This window comes from Ahaetulla prasina, chromosome 2 (assembly GCF_028640845.1).
Source record: "Ahaetulla prasina isolate Xishuangbanna chromosome 2, ASM2864084v1, whole genome shotgun sequence".
Lineage (NCBI taxonomy): Eukaryota > Metazoa > Chordata > Lepidosauria > Squamata > Colubridae > Ahaetulla > Ahaetulla prasina.
In genome coordinates, this window is record NC_080540.1 from 171,490,669 (window position 1) to 171,507,728 (window position 17,060).

General features: G+C 39.3%; 1 protein-coding gene across 2 annotated transcripts in view; it reads right to left on the minus strand.

Annotated features, from left to right (window-relative positions):
- PBX4 (PBX homeobox 4) overlaps positions 1-16,474 on the minus strand; it is a 59,062-nt gene extending 42,588 nt beyond the window's left edge. The window contains exon 1 of one of the 2 annotated variants that reach the window (XM_058167503.1): positions 16,014-16,474. In XM_058167503.1, coding sequence (XP_058023486.1) covers positions 16,014-16,201 — 188 coding nt within the window. In that variant the 5' untranslated portion in view covers positions 16,202-16,474. The remainder of the gene's footprint in view (positions 1-16,013) is intronic. The other variant, XM_058167502.1, reaches the window with a different exon arrangement.
- Positions 16,475-17,060: the final 586 nt, after the last annotated feature.

Consider the following 17,060-nt stretch of genomic DNA (forward strand, 5'->3'; position numbering starts at 1 on the left):
CTGGGTTGGGAAGCAGGCCAAAGAGTTGTGGGGACTGTGGAAGGGCAGGATAGGTGGAGGAGATAGGCAAAGAGGACTCTGCAGCATCCATGTGGTCAGTTGTAAGAGTGAATGATCATGGGGGTGCTTTGAAAACAGATTTTAGGGAGTCTGTTGTAACTTCAAACTGTCACTAAGCAACCAGTCAACCACAAGAACACCTTTATGAAAAGTATGCTATCTTATGAAATCCCAAAGAGCTTGAAAAGGCCTCCAAGTGCCATTTTTAATAATTAACGTTTAGATCAAAAGATACAAGTTGCACTTCTGACCAAATATGTCCAACAGTATTCCAGATGTTTTGTGGTATTTCAGGTATGAGACTATATTCTGTTCCAGATTTAGTTCCAGAAAACTTTCTGTCCATCCCCAGTTCAGCATGTTCCAGAGTTCTTGAAAAAAGAACTGTGCATGTCTAAATACAAGTGTCTCACAAATATATTTAGGGAGGCCCTTCCAAAGTTGCTGCAGAAACATAATTTCTCCCCCTAAAAATGTAATCATTATGTCATGTATCATTTACCATACAGATTTAGCTATAGTTCTTTTTTCCTCTTATCTCATCCGTTTAATTTCTTTTGCTATTTCTTACTCCTTTTCAATCTTCGTATGATTTGCTTATCCTAAAAGGGATATGTATATGCAGATGCATCTTATGCATAAAAAATGGTCATATATTGCTACCCAGCCTTTAATTCCCAAAATGATTTCTGAAAGTTCTGTAATATAGAAAGATTTTTATAAAAGACTGTTTATAGTTTCAGAATTTTACAATTCCTGTATCTACAGTAGAAGACAAACTACTGTATTTTTCAGACGATAAGACGCTCCGGACTATAAAACATCTACCTTTTTTGGTGAGAAAAACAAGAAAAAGAAATCTGCCTCTGCCTCCCAGCAATTTTGCCTTGTTGCAGCAAACAGCAAACAGCCTGCTTTACTTTCATTTTCGTTTTCAGCATAACTTGATTAGCATAAGAAAAAAAATCAGCTCCCAGCAATTTACCTCCTTGCAGCAAGTAGCAGAAGCCCACGCAGCAATAGGCAATGGCAATCCCTGCAGCCTGAAACAGCTTAGAATAGGGAGGCTGATCGAAGGGACAATCAACTTGTGCCAATTAGGCTGTGCTGAAGCTGAAATGGGCTGTTTCTTCTTGCTGCTTGCTGCAAGGAGCTAAATTGCTGGGAGGCAGAGGCCAAAGGGTGGGAGCTAGTGGGTGGGCGGGGCTACATTTGGTATACAAGAAGCACCCAAATTTTCAACCCTTTTAGAGGGAGAAAAAGTGCCTTACACTCCGAAAAATATGGTAATTAATGCAACTGTCAAATAAAAGGCCAAAATATATTTCATTTTCAAAGGGGCACTGAGAATTTCATATTGCTTGTATCTTTGGTTCTCTTCTTGACTTTTAACCTAGAAATTGATGGCTCAGTTTGTTTCGTCCACGGAAAACTCTGGGAATGGGATAGACACTGGCAGCAGCAACTTTTATTTATATCTGTAAAAGGATGCTAATAGGTTTTATTTTTTTCCCCAAATTTCCATTGTATTGCTTTAGAATGTAGCATTTTCTTTCCCTCCTAGCTTATTAGCATCTGAATTCTTAAGTTCAAAGTTATGAAAAGAAACATCCTTGGCAATTAGACACTTATACAGGATAATACAATTATTTAAGAACACTTTCTATTTTTAAGTCATTTATACCAGTTATATTTGGAAACAGCAGTCAGAAAGCAATTTTATCCCAATGGAACTAATCACACTTTTCAGGCAGTAGTATCTACATCTTACTTAGCAAATATCTTCTGTGAATCATGACACAAACACAGACTCCAAATCAGAACTGATATACTTGTATAACAGACAACTTTCTCTTACACATTTCTGGCCAAATCAAGAAGATTTTGTTCTAAAGCAATCAGTTTGTTTACATTTTTTATCTTTCCTAAACAAAGAAGTTATAAACCAAAATATATTGTATCAAAGCCTTTTGCAATAACTGTGGCTAGACTTCTGGTTTTATAAATTTCTATCTCTAGGGTAGAATTCTCAGCTTTGTATGAAGGTGTATCATCCCAGAACAGCAACCTGAACTGAGACAGATTGCAGGAAGTCCTCAACTTAAAATCATTCATTCAGTGACTATCAAAGTTACGGAGGGGCTGAACTAAGTGACTTATGACCAATTTTTGAAGTTACAACCATTGCAGTGCTCATGAAGTCACATAATCAAAATTCAGATGTTTGGCAACCTGCTTGCCTTTATGACCACAGTGGCGCTTCACTTACTCCTACCTTCCTGACTCCCACCAATCTATGACGTTTTCACCTCCTGAACTCTGCAGCCTCCCATGGCTTCCAAGAATGGTGGGGTGGAAAGAAGGACAAAGCATTCAGGTAGTGGTATGGAGGGAAGATGACCCAAACTTTCTGGGAAAGTGGTGGGATAGGAAGAAGGCTCAAGTCTTCCAAAAGAGTGATAGGGCAGGGGGAAGATCTATATGCCAGGGAGGCTCCTGGCCCATGACAGGTTTCTGCATGCCAGTAGGCACTGACCCTCCCAGGGCCTTCCTCGCCCCAAGGCACAACTGCAATGGGGGAGCTGAGATTGCAGTCATTCAGTGAGATGGACACATGGTCACCTGAACACTCATATAATAACAATGATTTATGTATTACCAATTTCCCAAAGGATTCAATGTTACAGTACCATACAATAAAAATGCAGGAATTATAACCACTGACAATCTAATTCACATGGGCAGTTTAGTATCTTGAGCATTGCTCTCCTTAAAGATTCCATATAGTAGACCTAGCTGGGTAGGATAGACAGTCGTGCAGAAAACTGAAAGCTAAGCTTTTTCTGCCATGGCAGCTGTCCAGTGGAACATCATTACCCCTCATCTCCAAAATGAAAGAGATCCTCCTTGACATCCTTCCAGAGGTCCCTTAAAAAGCAGCAGGCCTGGGGATCTCAAGGCAATGGTGAATTGATGAGATGGCTGCATTGTTTTAATATCAATTCTATTATCAATAATAATTTGGGGGATGTTTTTAATTGTAGTTATTTTTAACATTTGGATTTTATGATTGTTTTTATTGCAAGCCTCCCTTTATTGTGAAATAGGCAGCTATATAACTGTGAGAAACAAACCCTATTCAAACTGAAGCATTCTCGGGTTTAACTACTCTCCCCCCCCACACACACACACCAACTCAAATCACCCATTTAGAAAGAAACAGAACCCCTGTGCCTCAGGGAGTCTATCCCAATTTTTGCAGATAATCAAAAGAATATTCGTGGCATTAAAAAATCAAGAGGGATGCACAACCTCTACTTGAGGTCTGACGTTATCAACTAGCATGATCGATATTGTTTTTCTCCTATATCCAGTCTGAAGAATATTCAGAAAACTCACTTCATCAGGGTCCCTGCAGCTAAATGTCTACTACTTTCTCCAATACATTGCCTAACAACTATTTGATCATCATATTAATGGCTGTCCAAAGTAGCTGATTTGAAAGAAGGGATCTTCAAAAGGTGCGTCTCTTAGGTATAACTCCCTTTTTCAATGAACCATTACAGCATCCCAATTCTAGCAACATACAGTTCAATTTTCCTACCTGCAAAAACAAGCTTCATTTAGCATGGATCAAGTTTACAGGTAACAAGAGGCCTTGTTCAAATTCTAGGTATTTAAAAGTTCAAAAGAATTTGAGAATGTTCCTCTATTGGCCTCGACCTCTCACTAAACTAGACCCTTTCTACATGGAGTCAAACTTAGTATAAATGTTGTAAACATGTCACAGCAATCTGCTGGAGGACCTCCTCCCTATTTTTCCTAAAATATAATGCATAATCTTGAACACCACCACTGTACCTGAGTCCAAAGTTACCTTGTCATATTATACTCCCAAAAGGTGGGCACATATCTGAGATTCGTTAGTGGCACTGTTTTCCTTCATTAGTGCTCATTGTTTCAGTTCCTATACTTGACTTACAACCTTTCATTTAGTGACTATTCGAAGTTATAATGGCACTGAAAAAAAGTGGCATGAACATTTTTCACACTTAACGACAGCATCCCTATGATCATGTGATCAAAATTCAGACGCTTGGCAACTGACTCATATTTATGACAGTTGCAGTGCCATCGAGTCATGTTATCATCTTTTGCGCACTTCTGAGAAGCACAGTCAATGGGGAAGCCAGATTAATTTAACAACCGGGATTACTAACTTAACAATTGCAGTGATTCATTTAACAACTATGGCAAATGGGGCAAAACTCACTTAACAAGTATCTCACTTAGCAACAGAAATTTTGGATTTACAGGAAGTTCTTCAGCATTATAGCCAGATTTTGTTTCCACTGCTTTTTTTCTTGAAGATATGTCTTATGGTTCCAGGAAAAGGCCTTGGTAATACTGCTCAGTCTTAAAAGTTTTGTCAAGGAGATTGGCACTGCACCAGCCTTGATTTTATTTAGCATGGGCCAAATATCTTTTTTATTTCCCTAAGTCCGTCTGATATGAATATTTCTTACGGCTGGTTCTAACAATGTTCTTTTATTCTGTAAGCTCATTTGAACAGTGGGATATGAAAATAAACAGTTTCTTAACCATGAGATCACAATTACAAATGCTTTTAAAAAAAAATTTACTCAGTGTCAATTTATACACATATAATATGCAAATGTTTTAGGTTTTTGTAATGTTTTATGGTGCAAAGATTTTTCTTTTGCCATTTTATAGTTGAGTTAAATTAATAATGTTTGGTGTAATCTTACTACAGATATTTTAGGCTATGCTACTTTGGATGTTTTTTATGATAATTTTATGGAACATTATAGTTAGTAAGATAAGAATACTAACGTAAAAAATTTAAAAAGTAGAAAGTGCGGAAAAGAGAGGGAAAAACTAAAGAAAATAGAAAAAAAATATAGAATATAGTTTTAAGGAAAGAAATATATAAATATATAATGACATGTACAGGTAGCCCTCAAGTTATGACTATAGTTGAGACCAGAAGTTCCATTCCTAAGCAAGACAGTTGTTAAATGAGTTATGCCCAATTTTATGACCTTTTTTGCCAGAGTTGTTAAGCAAATCACTGTAGTTGTTAAGTGAATTGTGTGATTGTTAAGGAAATCCAGCTCTCCCCATTGACAGCTGAGAAGGTTACAAGTTAGGATCATATCACCCTGGGATGCTGCACCTCTCATAAATACATACCAGTTGCCAAGTACCCAAATTATGATTAGGTGATCATGGGTATGCTGCAATAGTACAGTTGTAAATTACTTCCTTTCAATGTCATTGTAACATCATTAAACAAAAGTTTGTACTTTGAGGAGAACCTGTACAAAAAATTTTAGTAAGTTATCCTCTTCTCTTAAAATACAACAAATGTATCATCTCTTATCTTTACAGCTTTTAAAGTTGTACAAATCTTTAAAACCTCATAATTCAATCCTGGTCAACAAAATTCCAGTAAGAACTGCCAGAAGTAACAACATATCTATTTTAACCTTTATCAGGTAAACTAATTTTATATTCCTTCCTATTACTTTTAACAATCTTGATCTTTTTTTTACATTTCTCCCCTTTACTTTGAACAATCTTGATCCTTAATCCCCTCAAATAATCTGTTAGATTTTGATTTCTTCTCATATTATCTTTGTCCCTTTTCACAAAATTCTTCAACAATTTAACAAATCTCTTTTGGAAATCCAATATAAGAAAATTATCCAGGTTACTCTTTTGGTTTAAGACATTAGCAGTTTCATTTGTATCTCTCCTTCCACATCATACCATAGCCCATCATTTTTAAATCCACCTTCAAATCAAATATTCTTCTATATTAGTAGGACAAATTTAAGTGTTCTTCTCCTTGAATTGTAACATTTAGTTCCTTTAGTTCTTTCAAGTGTCAAAACTTCATTTTATTGTATATTCAAGTATTTAAAACAGCAGGCTTTTCCCATGAGAAGGATTCTTATAATTAGTTTCAAAATCTTATTTCAAAACCATCTGGACCAATAGTCCATTTGTAACTTTCTAAAATCAATGTTCTTTTTGATATTTATTTTTTAAAAAGATTTTAAGTTCTTATATTTGTATTTAAAACTTCTTTCACTAAAGATTGAAGGAAATTCAATCTTAATTTGCAATTAAACTTTAGTAAAAGTTGCACTGCTGGTTAATATCTGAAAAGCAATTAACAAGCAATTTCCAAAAGTGATTAAGGAAAGAAATATGCAAAGCCAAAGTCCTTTGAAAAGGCAGACCACTGTTTGGGCAAAGATGGTGGTCTCTTGTCTCCCTGAGCTCTAAACTCACTGGAAACTGCTGTCTGGCAGTCTCCTAATGAGAAACCACTGTCTGGAGCACATGTGTGTGAGTACAAATCCACTCCTCCAGAGAAGAATCCCCAAAAGCCAATCCCTTTGTTGGATCTTCATTCCATCATGGTCCTCTGCTTTAAGTGGCACCATCTTCAGTTTACCAACCCTTTTTTGGAAGTCCAACAGAAATCCATTCTGCAGTCACAGACTTCTTGAATGCTAAGGGAACTCATACTTTGAATCTGAAGGGAAAAAGGTGTTCTGGTGTGCATAGAAGCTTTCGTGTAATACCCATTTGCAATTCCTTGAAGTCTGTCTATTTTTTTAAGTTCACATGACCTCCTTTTACAGCTGCAGAATGATCCTGACAAAAGATCTATGGAGTTGATGTTCTGAAGAATCCTTATACTTCAAATCCAAATTGCTTCACAGCCCGATTCATTAGTTTTCAGGAATATACAATATGAAGTTTAATTTTTAAATAGAACAGATCTGTGCATTTTTCACATGTATTGTTCACAATGATAAAAAAAATAATTAAAACATTCCTAGATTGGATTTCTCATAGCCTGCAACTATTATAAGCTTTCCCTTTTCTTAATTGTTTCAATGTTAGAAGCCTGTTATTAAAACACAGCTGCCTGCAATTACTGCAGGTTCTAGTCCCACCAGGTCCAAGGTTGACTCAGCCTTCCATCCTTTATAAGGTAGGTAAAATGAGGACCCAGATTGTTGGGGGGGCAATAAGTTGACTTTGTAAATATACAAATAGAATGAGACTATTGCCTTATACACTGTAAGCCGCCCTGAGTCTTCGGAGAAGGGTGGGATATAAATGTAAACAAAACAAAAAATATATATATATACCTTACCTCACAGGACAAAACACTATAATCAAAAATATTTTTGACCAAAAATCTTGCTTACTTTTTATTTCACCTTTTTATTTATTTATTTATTTATTTATTTATTTATTTATTTATTTATTTATTTATTTATTTATTTATTAATTAATTAATTAATTAATTAATTAATTAGATTTCTAGACCGCCCTTCTCCCGAAGGACTCAGGGCGGTGGACAGCCTTATTTAAAACACATAGGTACACAATACAAATCCCAAATTTAAAATACATTTAAAATGAAATATTTAACTGGCCAATTTAAACTAAAACGGTCAAGAGACCGATATAAAACCCTTAGAATATAAAATTATAAATAGATTAATACAATTAAAATTCAATTAAAATTAAGTTAAATTAAAATATTAAATTAAAATAAATATTTAGGCTAGTCCCGCCCGATTGAATAGCAGAGTCTTCAGTTCCCGCTTGAAGGTACGGAGGTCGGGAAGTTGGCGTAACCCTGGAGGTAACTCATTCCATAGGGTCGGTGCTGCCACAGAGAAGGCTCTCCCCCTGGGGGTCACCAGCTGGCACTGTTTGGCTGATGGCACCCGGAGCAGGCCCGCTCTGTGGGAGCGCACAGGTCGTTGGGAGGCTATCGGTGGCAGAAGGCGGTCTCGTAAATAGCCCGGTCCTAAGCCATGGAGCGCTTTAAAGGTGAGCACTAGCACCTTGAATTGCACCCGGAAGGCTACCAGCAGCCAGTGCAGGCCGCGCAGGATAGGTGTTATATGGGAGCAACGTGATGCTCCCACAATTACCCACGCAGCCGCATTCTGGACTAGCTGGAGCCTCCCGGTGCTCTTCAAGGGGAGCCCCATGTAGAGAGCATTGCAATAGTCCAGGCGAGAGGTAACGAGGGCGTGAGTGACCGTGCATACGGAGTCCCGGTCAAGAAAGGGGCGCAGCTGGCGCACCAGGCGAACCTGGTGGAAAGCTCTCCTGGAGACGGCCGACAAATGGTCTTCAAAAGACAGCCGATCGTCCAGGAGAATGCCCAAGTTGCGCACCCTTCCCCTGGGGGTCAGAACTTCACCCCCCACAGTCAGCGAAGGCGTAAGTTGACTGTACCGGGACGCCGGAACCCACAGCCACTCTGTCTTGGTAGGTGAGTTGGAGCCTGTTCCTCCCCATCCAGACCCGCACGGCCTCAAGACACGAGTCCATCACCTCGACAGCTTCGTTGGGGTGATTCGGGTGGAAATGTACAGCTGAGTATCATCAGCGTATAGATGATAATCCACTCCGAAACCACGGATAACCTCACCGAGCGGCTTCATATAGATGTTGAACAGGAGAGGTGAGAGAACCAACCCCTGAGGCACCCCACAAGTGAGGGACCTAGAGGTCGATCTCTGTTCCCCTGCCAACACCGTCTGCGAACGGTCAGAGAGGTAGGACGAGAACCACCGATAAACGGTGCCTCCCACTCCCAATCCCTCCAACCACCGCAGCAGGATACCATGGTCGATGGTATCAAAAGCCGCTGAGAGATCTAACAGGACCAGGACAGAGGAACATCCCCTGTCCCGAGCCCTCCAGAGGTCATCCACCAACGCGACCAAAGCCGTCTCAGTGCCCTAACCAGGTCTGAAGCCGGACTGTAACGGGTCTAGAAAGACAGTTTCCTCCAGGTATTGGGGAAGCTGATATGCCACCACACTCTCAACAACCTTCGCCAAAAAGCGAAGGTTGGAGACTGGATGATAGTTCGCCAATACAGCTGGGTCCAAGGAAGGCTTCTTGAGGAGGGGCCTCACCACCGCCTCTTTCAGGGCGGCGGGAAAAGTGCCCTCCAACAAGGTGTTGATAATTCCCAGGAGCCAGCCTCGTGTCACCTCCCGTGTGGCCAGTACCAACCAGGAGGGACACGGGTCCAATAAACATGTGGTGGGATTCAGCCTAGCCAACAACCTGTCCATGTCGTCAGGAGTCACAGGATCGAACTCAGCCCAAATAATATCCACAAGACTTGTCCCCGTCCCCTCCCCCGGATCTATCCAATCAGTGTCCAGCCCGTCCCGAATCCGAGCGATTTTATCGGACAGATACTGTACAAAATCCTCAGCACGCCCCTGCAAGAGGTCCTCCCGAGCCTCCACCTAAACAGGGTGGCTGGGCGGTTATCTGCCGACGCGATAAGAGTGGAGAAATAGGTATGTTTCACAGTATTGCTCTCACCTACCTCATATTCAAAATCTTTCCCTTCCCAGAATCTCTGTTCACTGAACAACTTTGTCTTCATTTTTTAAAGGGAAATATATAATGGCTTGACTCTACATTATTTTTATGAAAACCACCCAAAGGGCTGCAAAGATCTCTAATTTCCATATGCTGCTGTTAAATATATATTTATAAAATATTAGTTGGTTATTTTTTTTTCAAGGCAAGCTGAATTCTTAGGGAGTACATGGACACAGTCATTAAGGGCTTTTTGGAAACAAAATTGAAGTGGTTTTATCCATACTTTCTAGGATATTTTTTCAATACAACAGTCTAGCCTACATTTCTGAGACTTCCTAATAATGATCTCCTATTCAAGTATTAATCCAGCCTGATGCTGCTTATCTTTTTAAGATTTACCAGAAACGTTTTAAGAAAACATCAAGATTCAAATATTTAACAACCAGCAAAATATGCACAAACTTCTATTCATGCTAATGCCCCCACTTCTTCAGGAAGGCATCTACTGCATATATGGAAGATAGCAGTTTCTGACTGCTTAATTTCATGGAAGGTCAGATACAAAACTTTGGCATGACTACGAAACTTTAATTCCAACCAAGTGCAATTTCAAAATGGAATCACTTCCACAAAGAATAATTTTGCACAATGGCAGCTGCTAAACAACACATCCATGAAGGCTCACATTGTCAACAGACAAAAACAGCCATATTAAGGGAAGAATAGAACTGCCAACTACCTTGTGCAAGGTTATTACAGGACAGCATAAAAATCAAGTTTCTGACTGAGGAGGGTAACAATCAGATTTCTGGTTTTTGGACTAAACAGTCCTCAGAAATTAGCAACAGGTATTGTGAAATATTATAATACAAAATTATTCTATGCTGCTCTAGATCCTAAAGTTGAATACTGAGAGTTGTAGCAAGTTGTCATACCATATTATATACAATGTGTGTATGGCATTTTGTGCAGTTACATCCAGTACTGCAGATTTCAAGGTTAATATAAGCATGTTTGGACAAATCAAATGAAAATATTAATAAGTGACTAAGAATAGATTTCACGACATTCCCGTGATGATTTTCTTGGGGGACAGGAGCCTTCTCTCCTAAGTGAAGTAACATCTCAAGTTCCACGACTTGAAGAATGTGTCTTGATGTTCTGCTGCACAAATACCACCCTGACTCATGCTGCACCTTCAGCCAATTCTTTCAGCATTATGTCACGCACAGCAAACCACAGGAATGTAGGAACTGACATATGAATGAAGAGAGGAAAAGAAGGGAAAACACTAATTCAGGAACAAGAAAGGCAACTTTCTGGAGGTATACTAAAAATGTAATTTGCATGCAATACTGTATTTGGAAATTACTTTGCTGTAGAGCAAAGGATAGAATATTATTTCACTTTTAGGTGACACAGTTACAGATTAATACCAAATAAATTATAATTTTAGTGTACCTTAGAAGTGTTAGTTTCTGTATGAATTAATTGACACATAACATGTTTCACACTATATACATCCAGTTTTGTTGCTTGTGTTTCAACAGCTATCTTGAGCATGTGTCAGAGTTGGAAAGTAAATAAATAAAAAAATACTATTTTTGCAGGCATCTGTATTAAAGGCTTTAAACTACTTTAACTACTTGCAAAAAAGTAAATGTTCCTTTTAACAGAAGCAATTTGTGCAAGTAAAAAGGGCTACAACTCCATGTTACCTGAACTTCCTACAGATTTTAGATATATGAATGCTCAAAAAATCCCATCGAACTGATAGATGCTATCAGATCTCTGTGCTGAATTTAGTAGAGCTTTTTGGGGGGGCAAATAAAGCAAAACTTTGAGCTGGAAACTAATATAAGAAATATATATTCCCAAGAAATATATATTCCCAAGAATCATGACTAAACCTTGATCTCCTTAGTGTTCCCTTGTTTAATCTAAATCTAGTTTAAGATCATTCAGTCACTGAAATAGTATGGAAACCTTTTTTAAAATAATTTTGTTATAAAAATAATCATTACAGGGTAGTACACACTTCAGGAATATTCTTTCAATTTGTGTACCAATATAACACCTGCATCAAAGCTACAATTCAGAATATTATTTGGAATATTATCAACTATTCTATAAAATAACAGAATATTTAATATTCATAAAATATTACTCTTTATTAAAAATGAAATCACGTCCTTCATCAGTAGCAGAATAACAATAAGAGTGGTAATTCTCATTTCTGTGGTGTTTCTACATCATGCAAGCTACATCCCATAATTAATTCAATCATATGAAAAACACAAAGATATACCCCCTTAAAAGAGGATGCATTTCTCAAGCTGGAATTTTAAAAAAACATCTTACTCTTCCTAGGGTTTTCAACAATAGCTTCAGTTTTGAACCAGATTCTATTTAGTTCATGCTTTTTATTATACATCTCCATAAATATCGGGGGGGGGCATAAATAACATCTAGAGATTCGGCATAGATCATTCCTGCAATTTTTACCATTGTCTATTCTCTAATATTTCAATATTTTGATTAATTTAGGGTGAAGTATACACAGAGATTTACTAGAACTCTGAGAATATATAACACTGAATATATAGTAGTATTACCCTAGCATAATACTCGAACAAATGTGCTACATACATCTCAACGTCATGCAAATCTAAGCATTCATAAAGCTCAATCCTATGTAGTTTTAGTTAGAAGAATGTCCCATTGTGGTCCATGAATCAGGTTTCCAAAAAGGGTTTCAGTAGGATTGAATTTAACTAATTTGATCCCAGATTTGAAAGTAATTTGTAGGCAATTATTTTTAAAAAAGATCTCCCAATTAACATGCAAATGTAAGTAGTTCTGCAAGAATGATGCAGAGGCAAGTCTTTTACTTCTCTTTGTATACATCCACTCTCTATGTATTTACCACTCCAGCATCTCTAAAGAGAAGCAGATAAAATGAAGAAGAAAAAAATTCCCAGACTCCACTGAAACCTAAGAAACATCAAATGGCATGAGCTTATTTTCTTCTCTAGTCTATCTTCAAGATTTCAAGATGCTATTTGTCAACTGTAGCACACAATTGCAAAGAAATAATAATTACCTCTGTTCCTATCTATAAAAATATCTCCTGCCTGGTTACCTTAAAAAATTAATATTGTTTACTGCGAGCCACTAGGAAAGCATTTCACACATCAGATCCAGATTAAATTATTTTGTTCTACAAGTCAGAAATTTAATGGCAAAAACAAGAGTAGAGTTCTGCATCCTATACTATATGTATTAAATCCTCAGCCAGAAAAATGGATTAAAGATATAGACAGTTATACAACTGACTGTAAAAGGTACTGTCCAATGAAAATGTTCCACTAAAAGGAGCCATTACAAGACAGAAAATATTGCTATGGTTCAACAATATGCTCATTTTGTGGGGAATAAGTATGAGCTGGGTACTCCTGTCAAAATGCAAGTAGACAAATGATGCAGCAAAAAAATTGACTCTTTACATATTTATTGGGGGAAGAAAAGGAAAAAAACCTCCAATGTTATTTATTTATTTATTTATTCATTCATTTAATTTGTATGGCTGCCAATCTCAGACAAACTACTCTGGGCGATGAATAATCATAAAAACAATTATAGTACCAAAATAAATATATATAGCAACCAAGAAAAATTATCCTCATAGATGTCAATAAAACCAGGAAACAGGGGAATTTCACACACACAGGCCCTAGGCTGTCTCAAGATCTCAAGGGCTTAAGAACCAGATCTCAAGGGCTTAAGAAAGACCAATAGGATCAGGGTTTTCCTAATTTCTGAAGGGAGAATTTCCCAGAGACCAAGGGCTACCACAGAGGATGCATGTTTCCTGGTCTCCGCCAGTTGATAATCCCTGGCTGACCAGTCTCGTAACAACTCCAACCTGCCAAACCAATTTGGATGGGTAGAAAGAACTGAGAGATGATGGGCCATCAGTCCCAAACCATGAAGGGCTTTAAAGGTGACAACCAAGATCTTAAACTGCACCCAGAAAGACACTGGCAACCAGTGCACTCATGCAGCAATGGTGTTAATATGTGTGTGTTGAATATCCAAAATCCTTTACTGTACTACCTGTGCAGCTGCATTTTGCATCAGTTGAAGCTTTCAAATGCTTTTCAAGGGCAGCCCCATGGAGAACACATTGCAGTAATCCAGATGAGAGGACACAATGGCCTGAATGACTGTGATCAATTTTCACAGCTAAAGAAAACTGCCAAAGTCTGTACATGTTAAATCATGTATTATATGGTTCCCTCATCTTGCAACAACTCATATTTACAATCCCACCATTCAAAGTGCTTTAGGCAACTCTGTAGTTGAGTTTCTAACTGAGCTAAACAACCACTTTACCAGTCACTGAAATACAGAACAGTTCATTAATTTATCTAGCCTAAAACTACTGATAGTCACAGGCAATCTTTGCACAAAAATATTTTATGCAGCTATTTGGAGATGTTAAAGGGTAAACTAAAGAACATCTGCATACATAAAAGTTAAGAATAATGCCAAGCAACCAGATAGAGAATATATTGCTTTTAGTCCCAAATTTAGCATATGTAGGTAAGTTAATTAAAATATTTGGGGACAGTAATTTTATAATCTATTTAGTTCCACAAACTATTAGTGAATCAATTTGGATATATGACATAGCTTCTTAATCGCAACAAACTGCCACTCTTTTCTGGGTTAGTCACCATTTAGGCAGAATGCTGAACTAGTTACTTAAATTAAAAAAAACCAAGCAAAAAGCCTTACATGCTCATTCTTTGCTTTCATCTCTGAAACTGTAACCTTAACTGAAAAATAAAATTATATATTGAATTTAAACTCACTATACATGGAAATAAATTCTACCAAAGTAAGTAAATGCAGCTAATAATATTTAGACTAAATACTTCTAAGGCCAAACCAAATTAAATATATTCAAATAAGAAAAGATAAAGATCTATTTTAATTGTTTTGAACTGTCAATGATACATAACACTAACTAAAAAAAGTTTCTTTAAGAAATGATCATTCAACAAGTTACCAATGTGACAGCTATCTGTTCCTCATGTTTTCAGGCTGGCTACAATATATGTAATTATGGAGCCATCCTATCCTCACAATTTTCCTGAAGGCATAGAAAACCAAATTGAATTGCCTTTGAAGCTGTGCCAGATCCTATAGCAGAAAGTAATGAGGCAAATCCTCAAACAAGAATACTAATAATAATAATAATAATATTTATTATCCTTATAAAAGGCAATCTGTATAGCTGTTTTTATTGTATTTCAAACGTTCAGCTCTGTTTTCAGATTAACTTGCATTTCAATTACTTCCCTAGTTCTTGCAGATTTATTCTTGGTCATTACACTACTTTGTTAGTAGTTATTGTTATTTATTATTTTGTATGGTGTAGCAAAATGCTGCATAGTGCTCTGGTATTGTATATTTTGATACAAATTTTATATGTTTCTATGGATTCCACGCATTATACTGCAGTTTATTAATAGTGCATAACTGTGACTGCCTCAACTCTACTGACCACATATAGTATTGACAAGAAAACAAAATTATCCTGTCACAATTTTTCTCTCACTATCACAAGCCACAATATTCTAAAATTGCTTCTGCATAAAAGGCCATTAGACAATTACTCTTTTCATTTTGAACATACATCCTTCCTAAATAAAGAGTACACATGCCTGATTATTTTTTCTCCTGAGTTCAGTGGTCAAACCCCATGCTAATTCACAATTGGCATAACCACAGTTGGCTGAAGTTGATTGGTTTCTTATGCTAAGCCATAAATTGTTTTTTCAAACCATAATAAGAGTTCTCACAAAATGCAGTTTCATTTTAGCAGGCAGTTTCATAAACACATGCTGATTTTATAAAAGCCCATTAAGATTACAGGAGCCTTTTACCAAATCCGAATAACTGTCACCCAATCAGACTAACCAATATTCCAAGACTCAGGGCTAAATCTCTGAGCCTCCTTTTGTATTACCCATTTTAGTGCTGCCCATGAGCCACTTGTCAAAGATGCCGAAACCGACTTGGTGAGGTTTAGGCATCTCAAGCCTACCCAGTGTAATCGCAAGAAGCCAGTCCAGAGCCAGGTGCTATTGGTTTAAAACGTCCAATGCTTCTCAAGCTTTTGTCTCTTCTTTCACCAAACCTAAAGTTTCAGATGTGCCCAGCTCCTGCTTGCTCTGACCCTGGCCTGCTAAACCTGCCTCAAATCTCTATAAATTCTAATATGTATATATGTATATCACAGGAGATATCGTGATCTTCGAAGATCCAATATTCCTTGCTACTCATCAGCTCCCAGCTCAACTGTCGCAGGCCAAAAAGCGTGTTACTTCAAACTAAAAAGGGCAGGGGGGGGGACCGCTCTCCCGCTCCCCAACCCCACACGTAGGCAATCTCGTTTCAGGATCTCTCTTCCCCGCCCTGCCCCGCCCACTCCTATGCCCGGAGCCAGAACGTATCCAGGTATTTCTCACCTGGCCTGTGCTTCATCCAGGCTCTGGTCGGTGATGGCCATAATCTGCTGCAAGATGTCACCTGTGTCCTGAAGTCCGGGGGCTGGCTGGGGTGGGCCTGGAGGCGCTTGAAGTCTGTGGGGCGAGGGATCTCCGGCGGCCCCAGGAGGAGGAGCGAGACCCGCCAGCAGCCGGGATGCCTCTTCCATGGCCGAGGCGGGGGAGGGGGGGAGAAGGGCAATAGAGGGAGGGAGCCGCCTCGGGCGCGGCGGGAGGGGGACTCCGGGAGCCGCTCGAGCCCCTCCGTCTCTTTTCCCCCCCTCAACGTATACACGCACACAAACACACACACATATACACACACGACTGACACAGAACAGGCCCCACGGCTCCTCACTCGCGCCCGCTCCGCCCCCGGCCCCCGCCGCGCGACGGGGCTCCGCCTTCTCAACTGTCGCCTGGCGCAGCGGCCCAGCTCCTGGAGCTGCCCGCCCCCTTCCGGGACAAAGCCAGTCTCTCGGCGGCTTCTACACAATTGCCGCCTCCGGGAGAAAGGGGGTGGGGCTAAGAGCGGTGAACTCCCAGCTCGAGCCGAGTTCAGCCCCCCACCGCCCCACCCCCCACCGCGCGTGCCCACCCGCCGTCCCGCCTGCCTTCCTAAGCTGCGTCCCGCTTTGAAAGCGAGCGTGGGGGAGGGGGGAGGGAGCTGCGACCGTTGTGCGGCGTTCTCAGCCTCTACCGTCACAATCCCACCCTCAGGTTCGAAAGTTGAGCCTTTCCACCCCCGCGCTTTCAAGAATGGATGTTTTTGTCTGTGTTACAGTTTCTTATGCAAAGGGCCAACCTAACGACTTTAGTCACCGGACCCCAAAGCCTGGTGCCTCGGTCCCTACGAGAGAATGAAACGGTTTTCCAACCGCTGCTTTCTCGCGTCACAACCAGCATTGTTACCTCCAAGGCTGACCCTTGACTTAACACGGCTTCGGCTTGAGCTACCCCCTCAATGAAAAAGTCGCTTCCCGGCTGCTCCTAGTAATACACTCGGCTTAAACCGCGGACTCGACTCTT